Source organism: Lupinus angustifolius, chromosome LG18 (assembly GCF_001865875.1).
Source record: "Lupinus angustifolius cultivar Tanjil chromosome LG18, LupAngTanjil_v1.0, whole genome shotgun sequence".
NCBI lineage: Eukaryota > Viridiplantae > Streptophyta > Magnoliopsida > Fabales > Fabaceae > Lupinus > Lupinus angustifolius.
In genome coordinates, this window is record NC_032026.1 from 5,502,477 (window position 1) to 5,530,024 (window position 27,548).

The following is a 27,548-nucleotide window of genomic DNA, read 5'->3' on the forward strand; positions in this document are numbered from 1 at the left end:
CTTTTAATAAAAAATCATATAGTATCATGTTTTGGTTTTCTTTTTTCATTAGAAAATTCAAATTCGAAATTAACATATATGTTCATGTGTGTTTTAACTATGTAAATGCACCTTAACATGTGTTCTTAATAATGCGAATGTATGGCTAACATGTGTATTTTAACACGAATGTACGTATCACATATGTGTTGTTAACATTATAAACGCATGAGTAACATATGTATTCTTAACAATATAAACACATAATTAACATATATATTCTTAACTATATGAATAAATATGGAATGTGTTTTCTTAATCATACATAAAAAAATAAGAGTAAATTACACTAATACCCCCTGAGTTTTAGTGAAATTACATAAACTACCCCTTACTTTTTTACACCTATCCAAACCTCCCCTAATTTTTATACTTTCATTACACTGACCAATTAAGTTAAATAAAAGTGTAATATTTTAAACAAAAAATGTCATAAATACAATTAAGTTAAATAAAACATGATATATTGTGGAGACAAGTCCAAATAATATATGAGTCAATATTTCTTTATTATTTTTCGTTCGTTACACTATATTATAAGAACGATTTAAACAATATTTCTTTAAAATTGTTGAGGCATTTTATAACAAAAAATAATAAAGATACATTGATTTGTATATTATTTAGACTTGTCTATACAATATATCATGTTTTGTTTTACTTAATTGCATTTATCACATTTTTTGTTTAAAAAATTACACTTATTTCTTTATTTCTTATGCAGTAGAGGTGCAGAGGTGGTCAGTGTATAGTATAATGAAAGTATAAAAACTATGAGAGAGTTGTGTAGGTGTAAAAAAAATGAAGGAGTGATTTATATAATTTCACTAAAACTCAAGAGATGTCAGTATAATTTTCTCAAAAAAAAATAATGTCCTAATATTGCAAAGGTGCTAATAAACAAAGAAAAGTTGGATATGTAATAAAATTGTATGACTTTTATGATTAGAGCCTTGGAGGACATTCATGTAACTTTCATACTGTTTTTAAAGTTTCAACCTCAGCTTGAGCTGGTAGTGGTAGAATGTGGAAAAAAGACATTGGATTCATTCAAAAAATTCAACCTTTTAATTAATACATTTAAATCCCAGTATTATTGTTCCTACACCAACTCAAAATTTTCTGTTTCATTACATTTCAAATTAAAATAAGAAGAAAAAAACTTTTCATTTTTTTTCAATTTTAATTCCTGAATTTTACCAGATCTGATTCATCTGGATTTCAATACCCCAATTCAATTGCATTCAACGTCAATCACTATCCCCTAACAATTTGAACTTTCAATTTCATCTCTGATCCTTCAAAAGTGAGAGGGAAAACCAAAACCCATCATTAGAATGTTTCGTTTGGAGCAGGAAAAGATCCGAATACGTTTTTGATTTCCAAAGTTTTCTCCTTTTACTCAATCAAGTAGTTCCAAGCTTGGTGGGTATTTCCATGGCCGACGCTCTCATGGTGGTTCCGGCAGCCGTGCTCCGTAACCTTGCTGATAAGCTCTACGAGAAGCGAAAGAATGCTGCTCTTGATGTTTGTCTTTAACCCCTTTTCGCATGATTTTGATTTTTATTAATTTGGTCAATTTAGGGTTTTAGGGTTTTGGGTGTGTTTTTGTGTATAGGTTGAAGGGATAGTGAAGCAGCTTGCTACTGCTGGGGATCATGATAAAATAACTGCAGTGATCAATTTGTTGACCACTGAATTCACTTATTCACCACAATCAAATCACAGGAAGGTAGTTGAAAGATTTGATCTGATTTAAAAGAATTTTTTATTTTATTTTTCAGTTAATTTAGTGTATTTTTTTAAATATTTAGTATATTTAGTGATTTTAGTGTATTTTCAAAAAAAATCAATGAAGGGAGGATTGATAGGATTAGCTGCTGCAACTGTTGGGTTAACTTCTGAAGCAGCTCAGCATCTTGAGGTGAGGGGTTGCTCACTAATTTTTAATTTGTGTCCTTTTTTTCCAATTTTGTTTGTTTATCATAGTATACAATTTGAACTCTTTTGGTCTTTCCACTTGAGGAGTTATGCTAACTTCATTTTACTATTGGTATCTATAAGAAGCTTAGTAGTGGTTAATGGGTCTAATCTTATGTTCACTCCCCTTGAGTATGCTAGGATATTGTGCATGGGATGATAATTAGTTTGGTTTTCTGCTTACGTGTCATTGATATTAAACATGCTAACTTTCTTGAACATTTTGAAAAGAAAATATAAGTTTCCAGCTTAATCTCAAGGGGTAGAATTGAAATAAGTTGAAATTTAGAAGCTAACATTTTGTGGTGATGTATTCTTTTGGAATGGGCTTATTCTAAGCATACATTAACATCCTTCACTTTGACATTGAGCTGAATTTGACATGCTTAAACATATATACATTTTTCATTACCCTTACCTATATATAATTCTTGTACTTGACAGCAAATTGTGCCTCCTGTTTTAAATTCTTTCTCCGACCAAGATAGCAGAGTTCGTTATTATGCTTGTGAAGCGCTATATAACATAGCTAAGGTGATGATTTGATTGTTCTGACCTATGTAAAGCTTCAATTTGATAATCTACTATCCTATAATGCGCTTCTTTTTAATTTATGGCAGGTAGTGAGAGGGGATTTTATTATATTCTTCAACAAGATCTTTGATGCCTTGTGCAAGCTTTCTGCAGACTCAGATTCCAATGTTCAAAGTGCTGCTCACCTCTTAGATCGGCTTGTGAAGGTATAAGCTTCTCCTGAACTCCAGTAAAGCGTTTGTGTTGGTTTTACATATATGCAGACATCAAACATCCGCTAAATAGGGATTTGATCTAACAATAATCTGAATTGCTGCTCACTTTCGATCAACTGACTATTACACATTCCTTTATTGAACAGGATATTGTGACTGAAAGTGATCAGTTCAGGTGCTCCATCCTCTCACGTCTATATCATATTCTGTTTCTCTATATCCAGTGTTTTAAATTTTCAAAAGATTTGTAGCTAAGGTACAGGGACCCCTGAATGTAACTTTTGAACAAATTTTGATAAGTGAGAGCTGTGAATCGATCTTGTACTAAGTGAAGCAACTTTCACTTTTTATAACCAAGATAAAATAATTGAAGTGAACCTATTCCTCGTTACTGTAACTTACATTGTCTCATCCCCCTTTCTCTTTCTTGATATTCAGTATTGAAGAATTTATACCACTGTTAAGGGAGCGCATGAATGTATTAAATCCATTTGTCCGCCAGTTTTTGGTGGGATGGATATCTGTGTTGGACAGTGTCCCAGATATTGATATGCTGGGCTTTCTTCCTGATTTTCTTGATGGTAAGCGTTTTTCAAAGAATTGTCTTTTTTCTTCCTCAAAATGAAGATCAGCCACCTAATCATATCTCAACTTCTCAGGTTTGTTTAATATGTTGAGTGATTCTAGTCATGAAATACGTCAACAAGCTGATTCAGCTCTTTCGGAGTTTCTTCAAGAGATTAAGAACTCACCAGTAAGGCTCCTGCTAATGTAATTTGTCCTTTCTGTTTTAGTGATCAGGCTTCTGGCATTTTACCCTCCAATTTTTCTTCTATGCCAATGTCTATTCCTGTTAGCTGCCTGAGGAATTTATTGAAACCATTTTACTCTTATTTGCATAAATTAGATATATTTTAGCCATTATCCAGTTTTAGATTTTCCCATAATCCAACTTCTACAGTTGATATACCAGTTAACTTGTATTAGTGTTGATTAACTGTGCTTTGCATCATTTTCAACTACTATTTTGACACAAGCAAAATGTTCTGTTCATTTGTCCTTTTCTGACTCGAACAGTGCTACTCTTGAAGTCTGTAGATTATGGTCGAATGGCTGAAATACTGGTGCAGAGGGCAGGTTCTCCAGATGAATTTACTAGGTTGACAGCGGTCACATGGGTATGTTGTACCGCAATGCTTTGACTTGTTATAGAAGTATTTACTGTTCATGCTTTATGCTTGGTATTGGCATATTGTCAAAATTAATATTTCTTTCTATACGAAAAGACAACTATTATTTACTATGTTGTTGTTCATTAGTATTTTATTTAAATTATGTATGTGCTCTCTTATTTTAACAGATAAATGAGTTTGTCAAACTTGGCGGAGACCAGGTTGTTCCATATTACGCGGACATTCTTGGAGCCATTTTGCCATGCATATCAGATAAAGAAGAGAAAATTAGAGTGGTAGGTTTACTTGAGCTTCACTTAATTTTTTCCCCACTTGTTTTGTTTGTTGTATTTTTGTTCTCTGTTTTTCCTTTTAAATTACACTGCTTCATGTCATTTAAATAATATGTTTGGAATAATCTCTGGCTTATGTGTCAGGTTGCTCGTGAAACCAATGAAGAGCTACGAGATGTGAAAGCTGATCTGGCTGAAGCGTTTGATGTAGAAGCAGTCCTCTCAATTGCTAGGAGGTGTAGTTTTTCTGCCCTAAGAAAAGTGGCTAGGTTTGAATTTCGTAGAATGTGTAGTGGTTTGACCACCTTAGAAGTCATTGGGAAATGATTGGGAGAGACATTTTTTAAAGCCAACTTTGTTAAGCATTGAGTTTTCTGTAGAATGAATTTTGAATGGTTTGACTGATCAGGCAAATATCTAGTGAATGGGAGGCTACTCGAATCGAAGCTTTGCACTGGATGTCAACCCTTTTAAACAGATATCGTACCGAGGTGACTGGATTGTTTGAATATAGGCCCTTGTAAATCTGTAGAGTTTATCTTCTTTCTTAATATGTACATTGAAGTTCCACTTCCATGTCATTTCAGCTCAATTGCACAACCCATTTTTATTTATATTTATGTCTATGGAAACAAGCTGTTTTTAATACCCTATATGTTTTTGGAGTCCATGCTCATATATCAAATTTGCATGTCTGAAACAGGTTTTGCAATTTCTGGATGACATATTCGACACCCTACTCAAGGCGCTTTCAGATCCATCAGATGAGGTACCCTTGTTATCCTAATAATGATTTTGTATTTGTTATCATCAAGTCATTTATTTCTCAAGATAATTGTGAAGATGTGGTTTTACGTGTAATCTTTAAGATAAGTTGCTTCTTTCAACTTAGACATCCAGGGTAACCTTAGTTGTAGGTTTAATCGACTTTCAATAAGTGGGAACTACAGTCTCATTGACTCTTGTCAAAGTAGGCTTCATGCATCATTTTACTATGTGGCATCCACTAGCATAATTGGTGCTGGGCGAGTGAAGTCATATTTACAGGTCTTAGCACCACAATTTTTTTTATTTGGATAATACCAGATGATATGCAATAATGCAAAGAGATTGGACAGCTTTTGCTTGCATTTTTAGCCATTTTGACCCACTGATTTTCCTGTTTAAGAGGATTTCCCATGCTTCCCATATGTACCTTCTCTTTCGTCTTAGTAATATATTCTTTTCTTGGAAAAAGGGCAGTGTGTTTTGGATTTGTTTGAAGGCTTTCTGCGATCCCACACTCAGATAGATTTCTTGTATATGCCTTTTGATTCGACTACGTGCTAAATAAAATGTTGTTTTTTGTAGTTTCTCCTATTTTAATTGTGACTTTCCTCACTTTGTGTATCTAAACTATATATAAAGCCAAAACATGGTGCAACTACCACCATGGTGTAATTTATACTTTCCTATTTTGCCCTTAATATTTTTTAATTTCTACAAAAAAACCATATAATTTTATATAACCACCATTAACATAATAACCACACATTAAATTGCACAATATAATAAACATTATAATTATCTTAAATGAAATATTTAAAAATTGAATACTTAATATCATAAAATAAGAATGCGAGTTGGCAGACACGAAGTACATTTCGACACGCTAGTATCAATAATTCACTTAGTTCTGTTAATTCATCACAAAATTTTAATTAAATAGGTTGTGCTTCTGGTTCTCGATGTACATGCATGCATTGCAAAAGATTCCCAGCACTTTCAGCAGCTTGTTGTTTTCCTGCTACACAGTTTCCAAGTTGACAATTCCCTTTTGGAGAAGTAAGCTGTTTTCCTTCATCCAATATATTGTTTGTTATACTGTTTTGCTAAAATATGTTTTTTCCTTCTAATTTCTACTTGTTATTCATTTTTAATTTTAAGTAATATTCTAGGCGTGGTGCTTTGATAATTCGCCGGCTTTGTGTGCTTTTGAATGCTGAAAGAGTTTACCGTGAACTTTCCACAATACTTGAAAGGGAATCTGATTTGGATTTTTCATCACTTATGGTTCAGGTTGGTTGTTACTTTTCCAAGAGCTTTAATAAAAAGCTGCATTTATGAAACAGAATATTCTAGGCTGCTTCAATTTTAAATAATATTATAGGTATATCCCTCATTCAACCCCAAAAACAAAATATTTAATGAAAAGCTATATGAAGCATGTGCCACATAGTGAATATTGTTTATTTGCTTGCATTTATGGGCAGGGTAAGATGATGTTTGTCTAAAATACTTTTCCATTGTTAGCTAATTTGTTTTGTGCTTAAAGATAGGAAGCCCTATAAGAACTTTATTGTTGGATTATATGTATATATCTACTTCCCCGTTGTCTGTGTTGTACACTAATGAAATTTGTTGCTCAATGCTTATAAGGTCTAGCATTGGGAAATTATATTGGTTCACTTCCTAATCCTGCTGGATATTTCTTTGACAATATTAAGGGCAATCATTATTTGCATTAGTCATAAATGTTCTCTTGTAGGCTTCACTCAGTTATGATCTATTTAACTTTATTTATAAAAGAATTAATATCAAATATATGTTAAATTCAGAGACCGTTTTTGCTTGACCACATTGTAACCAGTTCTAGTCCTAGATGATGCTGTGGTCAACAGTTCCAGCTCGTTATTTTCAAAATCTCTACAGTTGTCTGTGTTCATTGTTATATTTAATTTTGCTTTTTTATGAGTCTGACCTTTAGCCAATCCAGTGTTATGAAGTGATATTCATCCGCATTTAATTTTTCTTTCCCCTTTATACAAAATTTCCAGGCTTTGAATTTGATCTTACTTACATCACCGGAGCTCTCTGAAATTCGAGAACTTTTGAAGCAATCGTTGGTAAATACTGCAGGGAAGGATTTGTATGTTTCTTTGTACGCCTCATGGTGCCATTCTCCAATGGCAGTTTTAAGTCTTTGCTTATTAGCTCAGGTAGGTACTATAACTGGGTTTTGATGTTTAGTTTAATTTTTAAGTCTCTCTTGCACATTGTGCGCACATATACACATGTATTTGTGGATATTCATTGTAGCTTAGCTTTATTTGGATTGTGCCCCAATATTTTCGAATTATAAATTGTGTTGCTTGACAGACTTACCAGCATGCGAGTGCCGTGATTCAATCTCTGGGAGAGGAGGATATGAACACCAAATTTTTAGTCCAGCTGGATAAATTAATTCGCTTGATGGAAACTCCAACCTTCACATATCTTAGATTGCAGGTACTTAACTGAGACAGCTTGTAACATCAACACATATCTTACAGTCTTGTAATAGAATATATTTTGTAATTATTCTCTGAACTCGATTAGTATGGAGGTGTGAATTTGTTTTTGTGATGATTATGGCTGAAGATCGTTATTGTTGTCTGTTGTCCCTTGCTGAACTAATATTTTAATCTGTATGACCTATTGGAAATATCAATGGTGCCTGTTTGGGTGAAAACCTCAAGAATCTAAACATTTACTTATACTTCTGATACAGTCATTTATTATTATTTTTATTCTTATTATTATATACTTACCCAAAAAAATGATATAAATAGTGCTACTGTTAATAAGGATTGATCCATTATTTAATTTTGCAGCTTCTCGAACCTGGAAGATATATATGGTTGTTCAAAACGTTGTACGGTCTACTGATGTTGCTTCCTCAGGTATATACAAGTTTTGACAATTTCTTTTGATCACTTAAGAAGTTATTTAGGCATGCATAGCCTTGTACTAGTGGGCTGTGTTCAACATCCTTCTTTGCAGTGGTGGAGCTTGAAGAAAAGGTTAAGGGGAGCCAAAATTTGAACTACATTTTATAATAAATATATTAATGAAGGAGAATCATAATAAACCTATAGTAGCCTGTTGGTAGCTTAAAGTTTTAAACCAGTTAGAATCAGAGTTCAAGTCCTAGCTTGCAACTTCTCAATAAATAAAAATAATCTTTCAGCCCAAAAAGTATGGAGACAGAATTCTGACTCGGGTCTACATAATAGTTTATTGGTGTTGTACCACTATGCTAAAGTCATTTGTACATAATTATCACCACAATTTAATATATAAACACATACAAACATATACACAATAACAACAATCAAGCCGTAGTCCCACTAGGTGGGCTAAATAAAAAGTCACAGGGAACCATGGCTCACCCCTGTGGCCCTGTCACCAAGAAGCTTCGCCACTGCTTTGGTGGGAGATGATTTCTCAGACTGTTTACATTGCTTACACTATTTTAAATCTCTTTTTTTAGCATATAGAAGTGACACACTGCAAATTCTACATTCTTAATAAAGCTATTTATTATATAATTTATATTTCTATCCACTTGATCTTGCTATTTTCTAAAGGAAAAATAGTGGTATATAGGTTGTATACATTTATGTTTCTAATATATATACGGATATATAATACGTATAAATGATTTGCTGTTTACTTTGACACTATCTAATTCCATTATGCAGCAAAGCGCCGCCTTCAAGATACTCAAAACTCGTCTAAAAGCTGTGCCATCATATTCTTTTGATGGTGAGCAATCGAAGAGAACATCCTCAAGGAGTCCCTACCTATTTCTTCATCACACTGAGGATGGTGACATAACTATGGATGGTGGATATTCACATAATGGTATAAATTTTGCTGCAAGGCTACAACAGTTTAAGCAAATGCAGCACCAGCATCGTGCGCATTGGAAAACACAGGCACTGTCATGCAAAATTTCCACCTCGTTACCAAAGGTTACTGACCTTTTCATACTGCATTTTGATTTTGTTTTCTTTTACCATACTGTTTAGAGAAAGATTATGCGATGGAGAGTGCCATTTTATCATTACTTAACAAACCTTTTTCTTCATGTGTTATTTTAGTTGTTCTATATTTACACCATATTTTTATGTCATGTGGTTAACGGGGCTAGGGATTGATTACCAAGCCCATAGGGGTGACAGTCAAATCTGGTCAAGCCTTCCACCCACTCTTGTTTGTGGGTGATATGTAAATTCTACTGTAAATCCTCACTAATGAGGATATGTGGTTAAGGGGAAAAGGAACCGATGTTGGGTCATGCCACAGGGATATTTTAGGAATACACTTTTATGATCGGGTAGATTGTTAGAGGGAAAATACACTTTATGGGGGTCATTATAAGAGGAGAAGTAATGAGAGTAAGAGTGAATTAGGAACTTTGTTGTTTTCAGTTTTAGGCTGGGCAGAGTGCTCTATGCATCTTTGAAGGAGCTTTGCTATTGGGTTACAAGGGTTTCTCCTTGTAATACATTTCTATTTCAGTAAATAATACATATATTTCCTCACTCAATTTTGTGGGTTCCTAAAAACTAAGGTTGATGGTTTTCCTTGGCTTACACAAAGTTAAGGTGAAAAGGGAATGTTATAAAGTATGAGCATTCTATATAAGTATTGAAAGTTGGGAAAAGTACAAGGCAACTAAGAAAGGCATTAAGAAAGCAGTGAGCGAAGCGAGAGATAGAACATATGATAAGTTATACAGATCTCTAGATACTAAGAGAGTGGAAAGAAGTGTCTATAGGCTTGTGAAGGGCGGGGAAAGAAAGACAAAAGGCGTGGACCAAGTAAAATGTATTAAAGATGAAGATGAAATCGTGAAGGACAAAGATATTAAGGAAAGATTGAAGATGGAGGTGGAATAAGTTTTGAAAAGGGTGGAGAATGACAAAGCGGTTGGACTAGATAATGTACTTATTGAGGTATGGAAAGTTTTTGGAGTGCAGGACATTAAGTAGGCTCACAAAGTTGTTTAACGAAATTATGAGGTCTAAGTAGATGTTAGACGAGTGGAGGAGAAACATTTTCCCTATTTATAAGAACAAGAGATATATACAAAGTTGTGGAAACTATAGGGGGTAAAACACTTGAGCCATGCTATGAAGCTACGGGGAGAATTATTGAGCGGAGGTTGAGACAAGAGATGTGTATTACTGAAAACTAATTTAGTTTTATGTCGGGGGTTTACCATAGAGGCTATATACTTGCTACAACGATTGATGGAGAGATACCTTAGGAACCAAAGAGACTTACATATGGTTTTCATTGATTTGGATAAGGCGCATGATACGGTTCCTAGATAGAATTGTGTAAAGCTATAGAGAAGAAATGAGTTCGGATTGCCTACATTCGAGCAATCAAGATGGGTCAAGACCGTTGTGAGGATAGAAGATAGAGTCTCAAAAGATTTTCTTATTTCCATAAGACTAAGGTAAATATTTAGTCACTAGCGTTTGATATCAGTCTAGGATGTGCTTAATGAGCATATCCAAGAACAAATGTCACAATGTATGCTTTTTGCGAATGATATTGTCTTAGGTAGAGACTCGACATAGGAATTAAATGTGAAGCTAGAAATGTGGAGCCAAACTTTAGAAACATATGACATTCGTATAAGTTGAAGTAAGATGAGGTATAAGGAATGTAAGGTTAGAAAGAGGCTGACAAACCCTGCTGTAGAGTTAAAAATTGTAGATAAAACCATACCACAAGTACTAGATTTAAGTATCGTGTGTTAATCATACAACACGATCGAAAAATTGAGGGAGATGTAAACCATATGATTCAAGCAGGGTGGATAAATTATCGGAGTGTTTCATGTGTCTTATGTGACAAAAATGTGTCACTCAAGCTTAAGGGAAAATTCTGCCGCACAGTTATAAGACACACATTGTTATATGAGACTGAATATTGAGCTGTAAAACGTTAACAAGAGAATAAACTCAATATAGTATGATTATAATGTTGTTTGCTGAGTGGGCACATTAGACAAAATAGGTGTATGAATAGATGTATTAGAGAGAAAATTGGGGTAGCTCTTATTCTAAAAGGGTGGTATAGTTGTACCTTAGGTGGTTTAGGCATGTGCGGAGAAGATCGTTAGAAGCCCCGATAAGGATAGCAGATCAAATGGAGGTTAGCCCAATTTCTAGAGGCAGGGGGAAACCAAGAAAAATCATAGGCAAAACGATTAGGAAAGATTTAGAGATTAATGTCTTGTCAACGGACATGATTTATAATCATTATGGTGACTATATATTTGCACATCATTTTCCTTATTGCAGCCATCATTTTGTCTAGTTCTGTTTAATGATGTTAATACTTAATAAAGACAGCATGATATGCAGGAGGCACAAAGACAGGAAGAACCAATGTTACCACAATTGAGTGATGCTGCTACTTCAAGATCATCAAAGAGAGGCCCAGGGTAACTCCTGTAATGCTTCTTGCCCATATATTAGTCTTATTCTTATTGTGCAATGTGAACTTTGAATAGGATGGGGTATTGATTTGTATAATTGTAAATCATAGTAGTACTTTTTATTGTACTCATAATAGAAGGTTGGGATGGTGAAAATTGGTTTTGGAATTAAAGATAAAAGCTTGGTGCTTGAGCTATTCTTTTTTACCATGTAAACTAGATTCCCATGTGACTTCAGTACTTCTGCATCTCTTTCTTTTTTAAATCCTTCATGTGCTTTTTTATAAGTTATTTTCTAGATTTTTGTTTTATTCCTAGATTATTTGTTAAGTTTTATATACAACAAATGAATTATTTACCAATTTTGGTACAACAATAAGGTTGTTACTCTAGTAATAAAAATGTCATAAGTTCAAATCTTAGAAACAATCTCTCCTACGTGGGATAAGGTTGTGTATACCAACTATTCTCAGACGTCACTAGGTTAGAGCCTAATGTAATGGAGAGTCCCTTTAAATGAAATTTTTACTAATATACAATTATTTACTCAAATTAAGGAAAAATAAAATGATTTGATTTCATTAACTAATCATATTTTTGATAAACCATATACGATTAGTGAAACATATTATGTTTCATTAACAAACGACATTTGGTTTTGTTTCAAGTTTTATAAAAAGAACGTGAGGGGGTAAGTTGTTTCGTTGCACTTCATTTGTAGAAACATATTATGTATGAATAATTTGATAGTGTATTATATTATGTTTTTAATATTTATTATGTATATTAGAAACGTATAGTAATATGTAGTATTGTTACTATAATAATAATATATTTATTATTATTATAATAATAATATATGTATTATTATAATAATAATATATGTATTATTATAATAATAATATATGTATTATTATAATAATAATATATGTATTATTATAATAATAATATATGTATTATTATAATAATAATATATGTATTATTATAATAATAATATATGTATTATTATAATAATAATATATGTATTATTATAATAATAATATATGTATTATTATAATAATAATATATGTATATATGTATTACTATAAGATAAAACAATGTTGCACTAATGGTTTATTATGTTATATCATACATCCTTTATGTATTAACCAAATGATGAGACTACGTTTTACACTACATACAAATGTTAAACTCTTACTATAGTACTTGTTACTACTTAAGTACTTACTAGTGTTTTGAGAGGAGGCATGCATACATATTTATTTCTTCAATTAATTTATATTATTCAATACTTTCTTTAATAAAAATTATATATTCCATAATTTCAAAAAAACTACAACCTCTTTTACAAAAATAAGAGGGCATAAAATCATAAAATTTAAAGCAATCATCAATAGCATGGCCATTCCTATTTCTTACCGAACAAAGTCAGTTATAATCCTCATTAGAGATGAACAAAAATGTGTATCACTGCATCCCTTATCTAACATCCTCACTGCTGTTGAAGAATCCGATTGAATGACATTCTTATTCTAGCCAAGTTATCTAGCAATGTGCAAATAGACTTGGATTACTCCTAGAATAAGTGGATTCACTCCCATTATTAAAAGAATATTCTTATTAAAAATATTGAATGTGTGGTGAACATTTTTTGAAAAAAAAATGCTCGTCTTATCTATCATTTTTGCAGAACTAGAACAAAATAAATCAAGACAAATCCAAATATAATTCACCTGATCAACACCACCTACACACTAAAATACTTTTTTTTTTGCTGAAGTGTATAATTTGTTAAATAAAATTTATTATTGTTAGTAGATTAAGATAAATGATGGTCTTTTGTAATTTTTTACATCTCAATAACTTTAATACACTATCAAATTATTGATTTTTTAACAATTCATAATTTTGATTTCATTTCAGAAGTTTTTTCTTCCAAAAGCTTTAATTTTAGGTTATGTCAATAAACTAGAGTCAGTATATGCAGATTTTAAAAGTTGTTTTCATAAACCCTCACGATCATTAATATTTGTTAGTTGTAAAAAAATTGTCTAGTATACGAAACTACCGCTTAGTAGATTTGAGGATGGTTAATATAAGAAGTCTTACTCTTATAAGTGAAGTTATTTATATAATTTTGAATCCGTGACATCTGAGTCACTAAGCAGCAACGACTCACCCCCTAATGTTTGCTAATTGTAAAAACAAAAAATAAATTGAAACAGACTCATTAAAAGTAGCCATTACTTAAAGAACTCTTTGCTTGTCTCCTAAGGCAGGTGAAATATTAGAATGAAGGGGGCAATTCATTTTCGAGTTGTAATAAATTTTGTACCTATTTTCGATATTTTCTCATATACATAAATCTACATCCGAGTGCTGATTCTGAAAAAATAATTACATATATTACCATATCCAACAACCTGAAACTTGAACTGCAAACTGAAGATGAATCCTATAGAATAATGACCAAACATTTTTACATAGCAACCTTTGTAGTAAGATATAGTTTCAGCTAAAAGGCTGAAACATTGCTGTTATGTTATTTGGCTTACAAGTTACAGTGCATAGATCTTGTCAATGTCAGAATCATGTTCATCCAAGTCTGATATATGTGCAGAATAAGACCATGAGAAAGATTTGCTTCCACTTGCTCTCTTGATCCGATCACCACGGAAACTCCCGAAATGTTGTTTAAAAACAAAGTAGCACAAGCATGCTAGAGTGCCAAGTAGAATTGGTGTTCCCAAAAGGGTGATAGTAACAGCCATCCATGTTTGTTTTCCAACAACCTCAAAAGCTATTGCAAGATAAGCAGCACAAGTGCATGCACATGCAGCCCACATGAGCTTATTAATCACTGACACAATCTTCTTTTGAGCCCTTGTGTCCCAAGCTACCAATGTGATTTGAACCACAACAACTGCAAGAGAAATGAAAAGTGATGTAGAATTCAAGAGGATGAAAACTTTGAAACCGACATGACCGGCCATATTAGACTCTCCTGTTTCTGGTCCTGACATTATATATTGGCCAGGCAAATTGAATATAGCTATGAATGCTATGGATGCAAAAAGGACAGCAACTACTGTGACCGAATTAATGGTGTTCTGAACTGCTTCTCTATGAAGTTTCTTCAACTCCTTTGCAATACCAGAAACTCGGCGGTGAGTTTTTTCGTTTTGTACTAGTTGTGACTGCACTTCATGCTTTATATCACTCACAGTTCTCTTGAGTTCCATGGCCTCATCTAGTTTGCCAACATGTCTGGCATACTTAGCACCATATTCTGCAAGTGCTTCCTTGATTTCAAAAGCTGAATCTCCATATGGCAGTTTATCTGCCAAATCCAATGCTGTTTCCTTATGCTTGTTGATAGCATTAATGTCAATAGCTGTATAGCTTAGCAAAAGGTTCACTATCTGAAAAAATGGAGAACCATGTGTCATTAAAGCTAGAAAAAAAAATAAAACATGGAAGAGGAACAAGTGCATTCATTTAGTTCATTAAATGTATATAAATAAACCTTCAACTCATGTAGCATGAGGACAGTTAGGGGATATATAATGACATGTATGATGTTTACATTGTTACTAATTTACTAGAATACAATATCACAAGATCAAAATTCTCAAGGGTTTGTTTGCGAGTTGGGTTTTGGAGGGGAAGGAAAGGAGTCATCTCACAGGTGCATTTCATGGCTCTGAAGCCTTCCATTTCCCTTCCAAAATCCAACTCTCGCAAGCGGATCCTAAGTTTCTAGTTATCTACAATCATAATTGATTAAGAAGTGTTGAATTGCTTCTCTAAATGGATCTCAAATGCATATTTATAAATTTGAAGAGGATGAATGCTGCAACAAGTTAGAACTTCACAGGGTATAACATGATTTTATTACAAGAATAGGATGACTTCTACTTGGAAAATGCATCATATAGAATGAAAATAACTTGGATTTTAATAACCCTACTTTCCCTTCAAAAACAAAGGGAGGGTTTGGACACAACATCAAAGACCTAAAAATCATACCAACTTAGAAAGTTCATGCATCAGTCGTATTCTCACAACTCATTGTCATCCCACTCCGGTAGCATCTTTATTTTTCCCATCATACAGTTAAAATTAAGCAAAAAGTTCAGAAACTTGTTTATGGTCTAAACTAAGACCGAGTGAACAAAAAATCTACAGCAGTGTAAGATTAACCTGCGAACGGCCTTTCCTTGTAGCCATGTGAAGAGCTGTATTACCCTTCTTATCCCGTTCGTTCAATATAGTTGAATCAGCTAATAATATCTCCTCAACAGGTGAACTACTCTGTCCTTTGACAGCCATATGCAGTGCAGTTTGACCTTTTTTATCCTTGATGCACACTATCCCTGGATCGCGGGCGATAAGTTCCTTTACGATGCCAAGGATGTTATACCTAGCAGCATTGTGCAATGCAGTTTTCCCATTTTTTCGAACTATCATCATGGAACTCATATCAACATCCAAGATAGCATTCACCACGTCAATATGGTCATGTTCAGCAGCTGAATACAGGGGGCTAGTGTTCTTCGAATCACATAACTGACAAACCTCAGGCCAAGTACTCAAAATCTCCTTCACAACATCTGGAAAAACATTGATGAAGTCAAATATATTATAACTGAATATAATGTATGGCTACTCAAAAATGGTTCCCATAAAAGGGTATATGCATCCATAGCAGTACTTGTTGGGTACATGTGGATACTGACTCATACTTGATGAGTAGGAACCAAATATTACTCTCAAGTACATGTCATCGGCGTATGCTAAACACCAAGTTTTATTGCTACATCATTTGATTTGCAACTTAACTTCACAAATTATTTCTTCATTCCCTTTGAGTTATTCACTTTCTTTATTTTGCTTACTTGAAATACTTTAAGGAGTTTTGTTAAAACCTTAATACCTTCTTGTTAGAACATTATGAATATTTTTTTTATATAATGATTACTTTGTTATTTATGTTTTTATATTTTCACATGATATATCCAGTTGTACCTGTACTTTAATTTTAAATAAAATTTTGCATCCCATACTGGAAGTGATACCCTTAATAAACAACTTAGATTGAAATCTTTCAAATTTTGCAGGATCTATCTTCAAATACTAAAATCAAAATTGCAGTCAAGTTGCAGGATTCTCCGCAACGACATCGCGGTTACATTTACCCGCAATTGTGGTAAATGTCATGCAATGTCAACAGCAAATTATTACTCCGAGGAGTACCATAGATATGACTAGTATAAAAGTTACTTGAGCATTTTGAAAGGGTGTTAGAGTTTCGGGGGAAGGGTACCATTGAAGAAGACACTTCTATAGTAATTCATGGTTCAAGTTCAAGAATAGATAGTTTCTTAATTTCTAATTGATAGTTTCTTATTATGGATGAAAATGGATACAATTGAAAGAAAGAAAATGGGTATTGGCTTTCCCATGAAATTAAATAATAAGGACAAATTGAAACATACATGCCAAGATCCTTAAAACTCAAGATAAAAAAGGCAACATTGGCTTGGCCATGATTATCAGAAATGGATATTGATGCTATCATAAGGAGATGAATCTGTTCACAGAATGATGACATGGGGTGCCATTAGACTATCATGAAAATGATTTCTAGTCTCTTGCATTTCCAAGTTCAAAAGCTAAGAAACCATGGAGATTGAATGGATACATATAACTTAGTGTCAAAACATTTGAACTCTATGTGACTTAAAGTTAACTGTTGTTCCACTCATAGCAATCTACATAGTTCTTCAAGACTCACCTGAAGCAATTGCAAATGATTTGAGTTCTTCAAGTTATGCATCCGGATTATGATGTCACACTTATGATATATGGTAAAATATATTGTTGTTTAAGTTTCTTATTCTTATCTTCTGTTTATGTATAATGTTCAAATTTATATTTCTATATCATGTCAACAAATCAATTTTAAAGGGTTGAATTCCTTATCGGGTTATGATCGGGCCAAAGCAAATTATTCATCGGAGTATTAGAATTAGACTGTCACCCTATGGATAAGAAACTAATTTATTCCGGAGTGTATGATTGTTTATCCTAATCAGTATAAGGTATCGAATTTTTGACCTTTTGGACCAAGGCCTTGTTGGTGAATTAGACTATATTTAAGACAAGCTAAACTTATCACTACACTCCCTTCATGGAAGGTAAATTATACATTGAAATGAAGATCAAAATGAAAGGAATAAGCTAGAATAATGAATACCAACCTAGATGGCCACGCTTAGCTGCAACATGAAAAGGGTTCATATCAGCCTTGGAACTGATCTTAACCACTTCAAAATCACACAACTTGATCAAGAACCTCAAAACTTCAACTAGATTATGCTCTGCAGCTATATAAAGAAGTGTTTCACCAGCATCATTCTGAAGTGACATTACATCAGAAACAGATAATGATGATTGTTCATTCTTCAACTCCTCCACTAGTTCCTTCAATCCATCAAGATCCCCAGATCGAACGGTAGAGAATATTGATTGATGGGTTATGAACCTTAAAGCCTTAGAATCCATCATCATTCACAATTTTTCACTGTTTAAGCTCAAAAAAGTTTTATATTTGTGAAACATTCATTGTTTTAGAAGAAAAGAAAACCCATATGAGAAGGAAATGTGAAAAAGGAGAAAGTGTGAAACTTTTGTTATGGGGTGTGTTTGAACCAATGAAATTAATGAAAAAGTGGAAGAGGATATAGAACAAGTGGTGGTTCTCCATTGTGCTCAATCAATCTCAAATTATTATTTGATTGGACTGATAAATTAATTTATTTAAATCTGATTAATGATTTTGGTAGTGGGAGGGGAAGTGAGTGGGGTCATCATGGAACAATTGACTTATTTAATTATTTTACTTTCATCAAAATCTGTGTGGGGATGTCATTGACTCTGTAAATAGATTTCTTATTTTAACTATACAGATATCTTTTAAAAAGGGTTTAAACTAGTCCATATATAGTTATAGACCAACAACATGGTGATGTATTGGTATAATGTTTCACTGTATTCATAGATATTAAAATGTTAATGTTGTCTTTGTTTGAGGGGAGAAAATGAGAGAAAAGGGAGCAGTGGGAAAGAGAGAAGAAAATTATAGTAGATTTTGTACTGTGTGGAATGAAAGATATGAGACAATTGTCACTTTTGTTTATTGAATCAATCAATTTATTGGGTAGTAGTTTGGGTAAGAAAATAAGATAAGTGAGAGGTATTTTTTTAGTTGTCAAACATTTCTCTTCTCTTTTCTACATTATTGCCTCCAAAAACAGTGTAAATTTAGGCATGGTGCAACATAATTTTATTCTCTCTTCACTAAACCAAGGGATAGAAATAATAACTTTCTTCTTTCTCTTTTCACAACTTATTTCTCAACAAACTATGACATATTTTAAATGTTCGATTACTAAGAGTGACACTTAATTTAAAACATTGTTTATATTTTAACTGTTTTAAAATTTTTTTAACATTATTTATATTTCAATTATTTTAATCTTTTAAAAAAAATATAGTATTGGATATTAATTTGTGATTGTTTTAACATTATGTTATGTTTTATAAAGAGATTATTAAAAAAATGATATTACTGATAATATGTGTTCATTTTCTCGTCACATATCCAGTTTATAAAATTATTTTTACAATCTCTAAGTCGATAATGCATATTTCAACACCACTACAACATGCGCTAAAAGGACAACAATGATGTATTTCAAGGCAAATTCAACCACTAACTTAAGTCATACAAGAAAGTTAAAACTTTGTGTGAAGCCAAAGAATTGATTATAGCTGAATCCAGGTAGAAGGTACTGGTAATAACCCTGTTATAAATACTTATTACCAACTCAAAAGTTCCACTAAATAAACACAGAAAAACGGATAGGTGGAATCATTCAAGTATCCCATTTTGAACATTTAAATAAAAGAAGGGTTTTGCCAAATCTGATGGCTACAAGTCTAATCATACACATCATTCCATGTGTGATTGTGGCAGCCCTCAACCGTTACAAAGATATTTGCTTAGGTACAGTAGCGAAGGATGGAAGGACATGTCGGGGCAGCTGCCCTTGGATTTTAACAAAAAAAAAAAAAAATCTTTTGTTTTCTTATGGAAATATATATGTTGTCTCACAAAGTGTATCACTTCATGTGCCAGTTACTGTATTTAACAATAAAAATATTTAATTATTAAACTTTTAAATTATAAAATATGACACATAGAATGACACACTTTTTGGAGCATAATATTCCTTTTACTTACACTAACGTCTTTATGGAGATACAAGTTGAAACTCACATATTTCTTTAATTTGTAGTTTGATAAATAAATATAATATAACTTGTGTGGTCCTTCTAAAATTATATATAATAGATCAAATTCTCTTACAGGTTGATATTGCTTATAATAATATGACTTTGTTTGAGTTCATAATAATTTTATGTTTGATGAAAGGGATTATATTTGTATTATAATATATACCCTAAAAATACTTATAAGTAATTTAATATTGATAATATATATATATATATAGTCCAAAAATTCTATTCTATTGGTTTTAATGATAAAGAATATTAATTTGAGATGTTAATGTTAACTTTTTATTCTTGATGTTAGCCATTAAAGTTTAAAAATATTTTCTATCAAAAGTCATATATTATATTCGTATTATTTTATTTATTATAATTCAACCACTACATAAATACCATTTTGGGTATGATCAACTAAACAAAATTACGTAGTAAGATAGAAGATGAATTTTTTACAGACAATATAGTAATTTATATTGAAAAAAATAGCTGAAAATTTTATCTTTGATCTATCATGTATGTTTATTTATATTTTTGTTATTTAATTAAATATTATTGTCCTTCCTAAGATTTTGTTGAAGATCCAACACTCCTTAGGTATGAATCTAAATCTACCACTCCCTTTCTGCTAATTTCTTGTAACCTTTATTTGACAGTTGGATTTTGGAGAGAAATGATTGAGAGATGTGAAATACATTTGTGAGATGACTCACAAGCCATCCATTTCTCTTCCTTCCCCACTAAAATCTAATTCTGAAACTAATCCTTAGAGTTCATGTCAAAATCATACTAATGTATCTGGTAATTTCAAGATTTTAGATAGGAGTATGATATTATATCTTTATAGTGATAATGCATAACGGGTGAGAAATATACCGAGCTGTTAAAAACTTAACTCTATAAAACTAGCATTTAAGCTCTTGTTAGTAATACATTAGCTCTTTAGTGAAATTTATAATTTATTAAGACGTTGAAAAATAACATGTAGATGATCAAATTAGTTAAATGATCGGAAACAAATATATTTAAATGGTAGAAAAATTATCTAAATATGAATTAAAATAAGTTGCTGATAAATAAAAAATGAAACATTAGCATATTATATATGTATGAGAAAAATTGTGTTACAACCTAAATATATTAAAACAAATAAGAAATAACATATAGATGATAAATATTAAATCATCAAGCAATCATACTTAAATGAGTGAGCATAGGTGAAATTAAAGAAATGTTTGTTATATAGTTATATTCAACTACACAAACATTCAAATTCCAGCAAAATGAATCTTAAACTTAAAACTTGCTGCTCCAAATCTAATTTTAACATTTTTATAAAAATAATGAACACATGGCATAACTTAAAGATCAAAATCCTAAGGATGGAAGGAGCCATAGATAATGTCTTCTTGGTAAGTATAGTTTAATATGTATAATTATATACGGATTGAATCCTCTAAAGTACATTTTATTTAATTTACATTAATCTAAATTATTAAATTAATATTGTGATACAGTCTGATTGGTTGTTACTTTTTTCACTAATATGTTTTCTATCTAATTATCATTGATACGTAGTAGGCGAGTTTATTTGAGATAATAAATAATAAAGACAACTTTACAAATTAACTAATATTTTCAAATGATAAATAATTAAAATAAATTATGATGAAACACCATGGGCAATGATAGCTCAGATGGAATTTTTGTTTAAGCTAACTATTTGGAATTCAGAATTTATTTACCATTAAATGATATATAACCGCATTGCATCAATTATCAAATAATTATTTTGCATAGATTCCTTATAAAAGCATTGGATTCCAACTATTCCACCTCACTTTCTTATCACCACGGATAGAAAGAGTCTTTGCTTTGGTTACATTCCGTTCAATCAACATTATGCCAGCTCAGAAGCCAGATGATGATTCTGTTCGACAACTAGAAACCTTTTTTTCCTTCCAATATAAGAGACTTGAATGCTTGTGTACAAACTACAAAGACAGAGGGGAAATGAGGGAAAAGAACTCCACAATTTTTTTGTATAAGAAATATATTTCATTCTTTCGATAAAAAAGTAATTATTTTAGGAAAAGTAATATATAATCATTCTTCCCAGCAAGTATTACTAATAGAAACTAAATCTTTAACCTAATATAATACTACAAATTGATGCACACTTCAATTAAAATTGCATCCTCATAACATAGCATTAAAGATTTATCATTTGACAAAACAAGAAAACTATTGATCGGATTTAACTAATTTGACCACAAACTTGAAAAGTTTAGAAAAAGTACATGCGAGTGGCTTGAAAATGATGGCAGCATATCATGGAGATGCTCAACATATTGATTTATTATATATTACAGAAAAACCACACTTCTCATGCACTTCACTATTTTTATTTTTTAATACTAACTTTATTTAAAAATAATATAAAGTCTATTAAAATAAAGTGTCCTCCAGCTTTCAAATGTGTTACCTCCAGAAACAAGATCATCTGTTCCTAGAAAGTTCTAGTCCCATGTCCCGAACCAATCAATGTTTACCAAAAGTAAAAAATAATACTTCATTTTAATTCTATTTTATTAAAGTAATATATTAATTCCACATGTATAGATATAAGTGGAGTGAGACAAGAATGAGGACATCAAGTTGGGACAGGTGATCCCCATCCTTCCCTTCCAGGCAAGATTGAAAACCTTGTCAAGAACTTCATTAACAGGTAATTAAGGAAAGTTGAGTATTTTGTAGTGTCTACATGTCTATCTTTTGCTTAGTCTTAAAGACTTGTACTACAATAAAATAAATACAAAGTTATGTAACATAGTTGAAATACATTACAATGAAAAAACAGTATTTAATATATATTAATCAACCCCGTAACGAATACTTCTTCCCAGTGAAAGGCTGGAATTTAGGTTCTTCTTTCTCTTCTTTGGGTGGCTCTGGTTTTGACTCTTTTGCCTACAATGAGAAAAGATGGAGTCAATTATTCAATTACCATCGAAGGTGGTGTTTGGTTCACCAAATATTTTTCCATTCCTTGGCAGCTTGAGAATAATGATTAATAGAAGATCAGAATGGGGAAAAAATGCTCAAACAGCTGGGAATGTAAAAACATTACAAGGCATCTCACTTCTTGTAAGAGGAAAAAATATATGCAACTATATACATTATCACTGCATTATCTGTGTATAAATCACATTCCTAAGAAATATTAAAATCATGTGGCATACCAAACGCTACCCAAAGGATTGAGGGGAATGGGGGTAACAATTAGCATACATATATGATTTGAAATGTTAGCAAGAAGCAACAGAATTACCTTTCCCGTCTCTTTAGCGCGGTTTGCATTTGACCCAAACACAAGCTTTCCCTGAGATTGCTGAGCATTACTTTGTGAACTAGAAGCTGCAGATGACCGTGGGTTGACATTTGGAGCATCAGGTTTCTTGTCCTTAGACCCTGTAGAAGAAACTGGAGGAGACAGATAGCTTAACGGTTTTCCATCCAAGCGTCTCCCAGTTCCGGTAAATGGGTTGAACTTGGGTTCAGGTTCAGCAGGAGTCTCAACTGTGAGGAGGAACAAAAAGAGTTGTTAAGCCTTCACTGCAGTGAAAACACAAGCTTCAACAAGACAGTTACCACAGAATTTTCAAGCCTGGGTAGAGGTTCAGTAACCAAATGACACTTTTTTCGAAAATTAGTTTTCTACATCCAACTCTCTGGCCAAGTTTCAAAAATAATATATTTCTTTGGCTATAATACCTTGGAACAAATCCCACATATAAAGGCAAGTATAACCTTCACAATTCTTGAAGATTGGACATATTCCAATAAAAAAAAGGTCAAGTAAAATAATCAAGTTATCTTGTCAAGTCTACATAAACATGAATCGATATACACTAACAGCAATCATTTACTTCTATCGAGATCCCGCAAATAATACTAATGAGCCATAACTAATTAGGAAAAAAAGTAGATAGCAGCTCCCATTCACAAAGTAAAAAGGCATTCCCACTCTCTTAAAACCAGACATTCTGACCAAATACCAAATATAGCAACAACAAACATAACAAAGAAAGCAGAGGAAATCCATCCCATGACCATATGACATAGAGAGAGAGTAGACAAATACTAGTAACTAGTCACAATTATTTACCAGCCTCTTGTGCCTTCTTGCCAGTAGAAATTGGTGTGACGACCTTTTGAGGTTCCTTGTAATCCAAGGGAGGAGCAAAGTCCACCTCACAGTCAGTCTCAATGATGCTTATAGCATTGGCAGGCTTAGATTCTATGATATCTATGTAATATTTCTTGTTGTTGTAAGCAACCATAATGCTATCTCCAGTAGTCAAGCAGGAAAAATTCCTCAATGTAGTTTCTAAGCTGCATGAAAAATATATGATTAAATATCTATGACAATCTTACCCCAGTCAGTGTGTGGAAAGTAAAAACTGAACTAATGGAGGATGTCAAGATAGAATAAAACATGAATTGACACAAGCATTAACAGCATGAATGTCTTGAAATAATGATATGAGGATACATCACATTTTAGCTATACACTTTCATCCTTGCAAGAGATACTTATCTGTCAGAAAATATCATACATAGCTTTAACAAACATCTAAAACATAATAAGCATCAACTTACATAGCTTTTGGATTGGAAATATCCAAGAAGTCCATTGTATGGGGCTGTAACTTAACATATGTACCCTTTGGAAGTGTTACATTTTTCACCCTTACAATGTCTCCCTCTTGTAAAAGCATGTTCTCCATCATCTGTTTAAGAACTCGCGAATAAGCAGAATCAATTTAAATAACTCAGAACGCAAAGGAGAACAATACCAGTGAAATAAGCCTACAAGCATATTCACAAACAACAACTTTTGAATGCCTACCCAGTATGGCATGTATATCATGCCTTCCTCTGCAATGAACTCCAAAACACCACAATGAGAAACCCTCTCGGCAGCACCATTCCGAAGTTCAAACAACATTGGATAATCAATATGTAGAGAAGCTGCAAATTAAACTTAGTATTAAATTTGTAGACTGAAATTAGATAACTATTCAAGAGGAAAATATGCATCATATGTGAAGGTTCAAAAGTGACATCACTAACCTAGACGGTCAAGGGCTGATGGAGGCATTATAACTGAAGCATAAAAAGAATTTAATGTTGACATTAGACAGGTGCAAATAGAACACGATATTCTAAAAATGAGATCTAGAATAGACAAGGAAACTTACTTTTATCACCACTTTCAAGTTGCGGCTGCAGGATCAAAAGGAAAAGAAGATAGAATGGCAGAAAGGTTAGAATATTTTATTAGGTATGCAAATATACCTGCTTTTTCATCATGAACAGTAAGTATGCCTTTAAGATTTTTCATTAATGATTTATGAATATTGACTTTGTTTTCTGGGGTATGAAAGCACAGCCATGTAACTAGGTAAGGAAGCTAATATAAAATACCAACTATTATACATGATATACATCAGAAAGGATGCCAGAGAAGCAGAAATAAGAAATAGTCACATAGATAATGGATGATTTTAGTTAATCAAAAGCAAGACATTTGACACATTTAACAGTAGCAATGAGAACAAAATGCAAAGACAGGTCAACATGGTAATTTACTTTCGGTAAAAATCTTCACATGCTAGATTATTGCATACAATTAGTGATATGCGATTTAAGGGAATGCTAACCTTTTCAATAAAAGAAGCAGGGTAACAGCGATACGTTTGCTCAAATGATGTCCCGTGATATGGATATCCATCAAAAAACTGCAGTAGATAATGTTTAAATAATGACAAATATCATCATCTGAATCACTGCATTACTATTTCATCAAGTTTTTAAACAAGGATAAAAAGGTTTCACTGTGAGAACCCATAAAAGTATAAATAATAGTGATGAAACAAGAAATGATAATCCTGGGAAGGACAGGGGCTGAAATAAATTCAACCGAGGCTTAAACAATAACATAATTCACTTTTTTGGGGAGAAAAGTACACTACAAAATACAAACCATGGCCATTTTGAATTGTGCTGATTGTTACACCAACGCTCCAAGCTCCCTGTAAAAGTAAACAAACCGATACAGCTCAAATAACAAAGAGAGAGTTTGTTACAAAGTTACTGCATCATCCACCATTCTTATTTAATCATACTCTTAAATATCAATAATACATGATGTATGACTATGCATAAAATCTTTGCACACAATGCATAGATATTACACCCGATAATGTAGCCCACAAAAAAATCCACAAGCTTAGTGTCTACAATCTCACAGTGCAGACAAAAACAATAATTAATTACAGTGACTTTCATCAGGTTTGATTTAATTACACGAAGCACTACTTTTTGTTTTGAAAATTACACCAATCACTTGAGGTTTATGTTTATCATAACATATATCTCCCAAGAAACAGCCTCTTTGATTGTGAGATTACCATCCCCGAAACCCATTAGGTGGCAACCTCGTGCATTGGACAGCCCTATATCTCTCCTAAAGGGTGTCTGGTGTAATTAAGTCGAAATGCACAATCGATTAATAAAAAAGGATTAATAATCTGAAAAAAAGCATTACATTGAAGCAATGAAATGAAAATTAGAACAATTGATGAAACCCTAAAAGAGAGATAAGCGTAGAAAGCATGAGAATATATATAGTTTGAGGTAAAAACAGTATTATCTTTCAGTGATTAGGAAGTAGAAAAAATGAATATAAAGAACAATTGAAAGGGGGAATATAAGAAAGAGTTGAGAAAGGAGAGAAAGAATTGTAAGGATCGAATACGATAGAATAGAAATTGAGGAGATGAAAAAAGAAAGAGAAGAAAGGCAAAAAAGAATACCTGATGATTGATCTAAGAGAAGGAAAATAGGAAGGAAGGGAATGGAGTGTTGTGTTGAAAGTGTTAGGAGCAATACAAGTAGGTGAAGGTGAAGGAATAATCCAAAACGGCGCCTCTTCTGTGCGTATCGTCCAAGCTATATCATTTTTTTTTTGTTTTCCACGTGTATCATCGTACTGAAGGCAATCTATACATGGAACTAACTCTTCCATCATACATTTTTTTCATCCACAATACTCGAACCCGAGACTTTGCTTAAGGGAATCAAGCATGTCCACTTGAACCATTTTTTCATTAATCAAAATTTTATTATCCACTATAATTTTTTTATTACCAATGATATTCCCTGCCATTTAGATAAAAAATTAATTTCTTTTGGGATACATAGTTGTTACTCTCTTGACAAATATTGCTCATAGGAATCGAACTTTTTACCTTTTATTTATTCTAGGATCTAGGAGAGTCTTACATCACAAAACAATTTTTTTTTATTTATCCAATCTAATTGACACATTACTATGCATATTTGATAAATAGTTGAGTTTTAACTTTTAAGTATAATGCTGAAATTCAAAATAATAAAAATTATAATTATATCTTTTATAGACTTTTGTGTTTAGGGTCATATTTCTTTCTGGTTCTTCACACCTTATTGTAAAAGGTGCTCAAAATAAATTATGAAAACGATAATAATACTAATAATAATAAAATCTAATTACTTTCAGTTTTTATCATTAAAATGATTTTATCCAGACATGTTTCATTATGTTATAAGTTTGTTTTTTGGAGAAAAAAAAGGGATTCTATTGAGAAATAAT

The 27,548-nt window shown here is 32.3% G+C and overlaps 3 protein-coding genes across 10 annotated transcripts; 1 reads left to right on the forward strand and 2 right to left on the reverse strand.

Annotated features, from left to right (window-relative positions):
* Positions 1,140 to 27,520, forward strand: LOC109332867 (protein VAC14 homolog). 6 transcript variants are annotated; one of them, XM_019567981.1, is made up of 21 exons: positions 1,140 to 1,566; positions 1,658 to 1,771; positions 1,898 to 1,963; positions 2,464 to 2,553; positions 2,640 to 2,759; positions 2,915 to 2,943; positions 3,207 to 3,349; positions 3,428 to 3,522; positions 3,860 to 3,946; positions 4,129 to 4,236; positions 4,378 to 4,502; positions 4,643 to 4,724; positions 4,937 to 5,002; positions 5,942 to 6,057; positions 6,171 to 6,291; positions 7,050 to 7,211; positions 7,372 to 7,500; positions 7,866 to 7,934; positions 8,736 to 9,008; positions 11,409 to 11,505; positions 27,502 to 27,520. In XM_019567981.1, the coding sequence occupies exons 1-20, from the start codon at positions 1,477 to 1,479 to the stop codon at positions 11,502 to 11,504; spliced, it is 2,181 nt and encodes a 726-aa protein (XP_019423526.1). In that variant the 5' UTR covers positions 1,140 to 1,476; the 3' UTR covers position 11,505; positions 27,502 to 27,520. The 6 variants fall into 6 exon arrangements, with proteins under 6 accessions (XP_019423526.1, XP_019423528.1, XP_019423525.1 ...); XM_019567983.1 differs by having other exon boundaries at positions 1,145 to 1,566; positions 11,421 to 11,505; XM_019567980.1 differs by lacking the exon at positions 27,502 to 27,520 and having other exon boundaries at positions 1,145 to 1,566; positions 11,409 to 11,756.
* Positions 13,809 to 18,280, reverse strand: LOC109332868 (ankyrin repeat-containing protein At2g01680-like). The gene is made up of 3 exons (XM_019567987.1): positions 17,758 to 18,280; positions 15,698 to 16,107; positions 13,809 to 14,916 (listed from the first exon to the last, which is right to left on the reverse strand). Exons 1-3 carry the CDS (start codon positions 18,065 to 18,067, stop codon positions 14,053 to 14,055), a joined length of 1,584 nt encoding a protein of 527 aa, XP_019423532.1. The 5' UTR covers positions 18,068 to 18,280; the 3' UTR covers positions 13,809 to 14,052.
* LOC109332869 (ubiquitin fusion degradation protein 1 homolog) lies at positions 22,533 to 26,848 on the reverse strand. 3 transcript variants are annotated; one of them, XM_019567990.1, is made up of 11 exons: positions 26,731 to 26,848; positions 25,899 to 25,947; positions 25,576 to 25,653; positions 25,114 to 25,138; positions 24,986 to 25,018; positions 24,762 to 24,883; positions 24,512 to 24,642; positions 24,018 to 24,244; positions 23,181 to 23,428; positions 22,717 to 22,819; positions 22,533 to 22,661 (listed from the first exon to the last, which is right to left on the reverse strand). In XM_019567990.1, the coding sequence occupies exons 2-10, from the start codon at positions 25,905 to 25,907 to the stop codon at positions 22,727 to 22,729; spliced, it is 966 nt and encodes a 321-aa protein (XP_019423535.1). In that variant the 5' UTR covers positions 25,908 to 25,947; positions 26,731 to 26,848; the 3' UTR covers positions 22,533 to 22,661; positions 22,717 to 22,726. The 3 variants fall into 3 exon arrangements, with proteins under 3 accessions (XP_019423535.1, XP_019423533.1, XP_019423534.1); XM_019567988.1 differs by having other exon boundaries at positions 22,533 to 22,819; positions 26,731 to 26,842; XM_019567989.1 differs by having other exon boundaries at positions 22,533 to 22,819; positions 25,899 to 25,951; positions 26,732 to 26,783.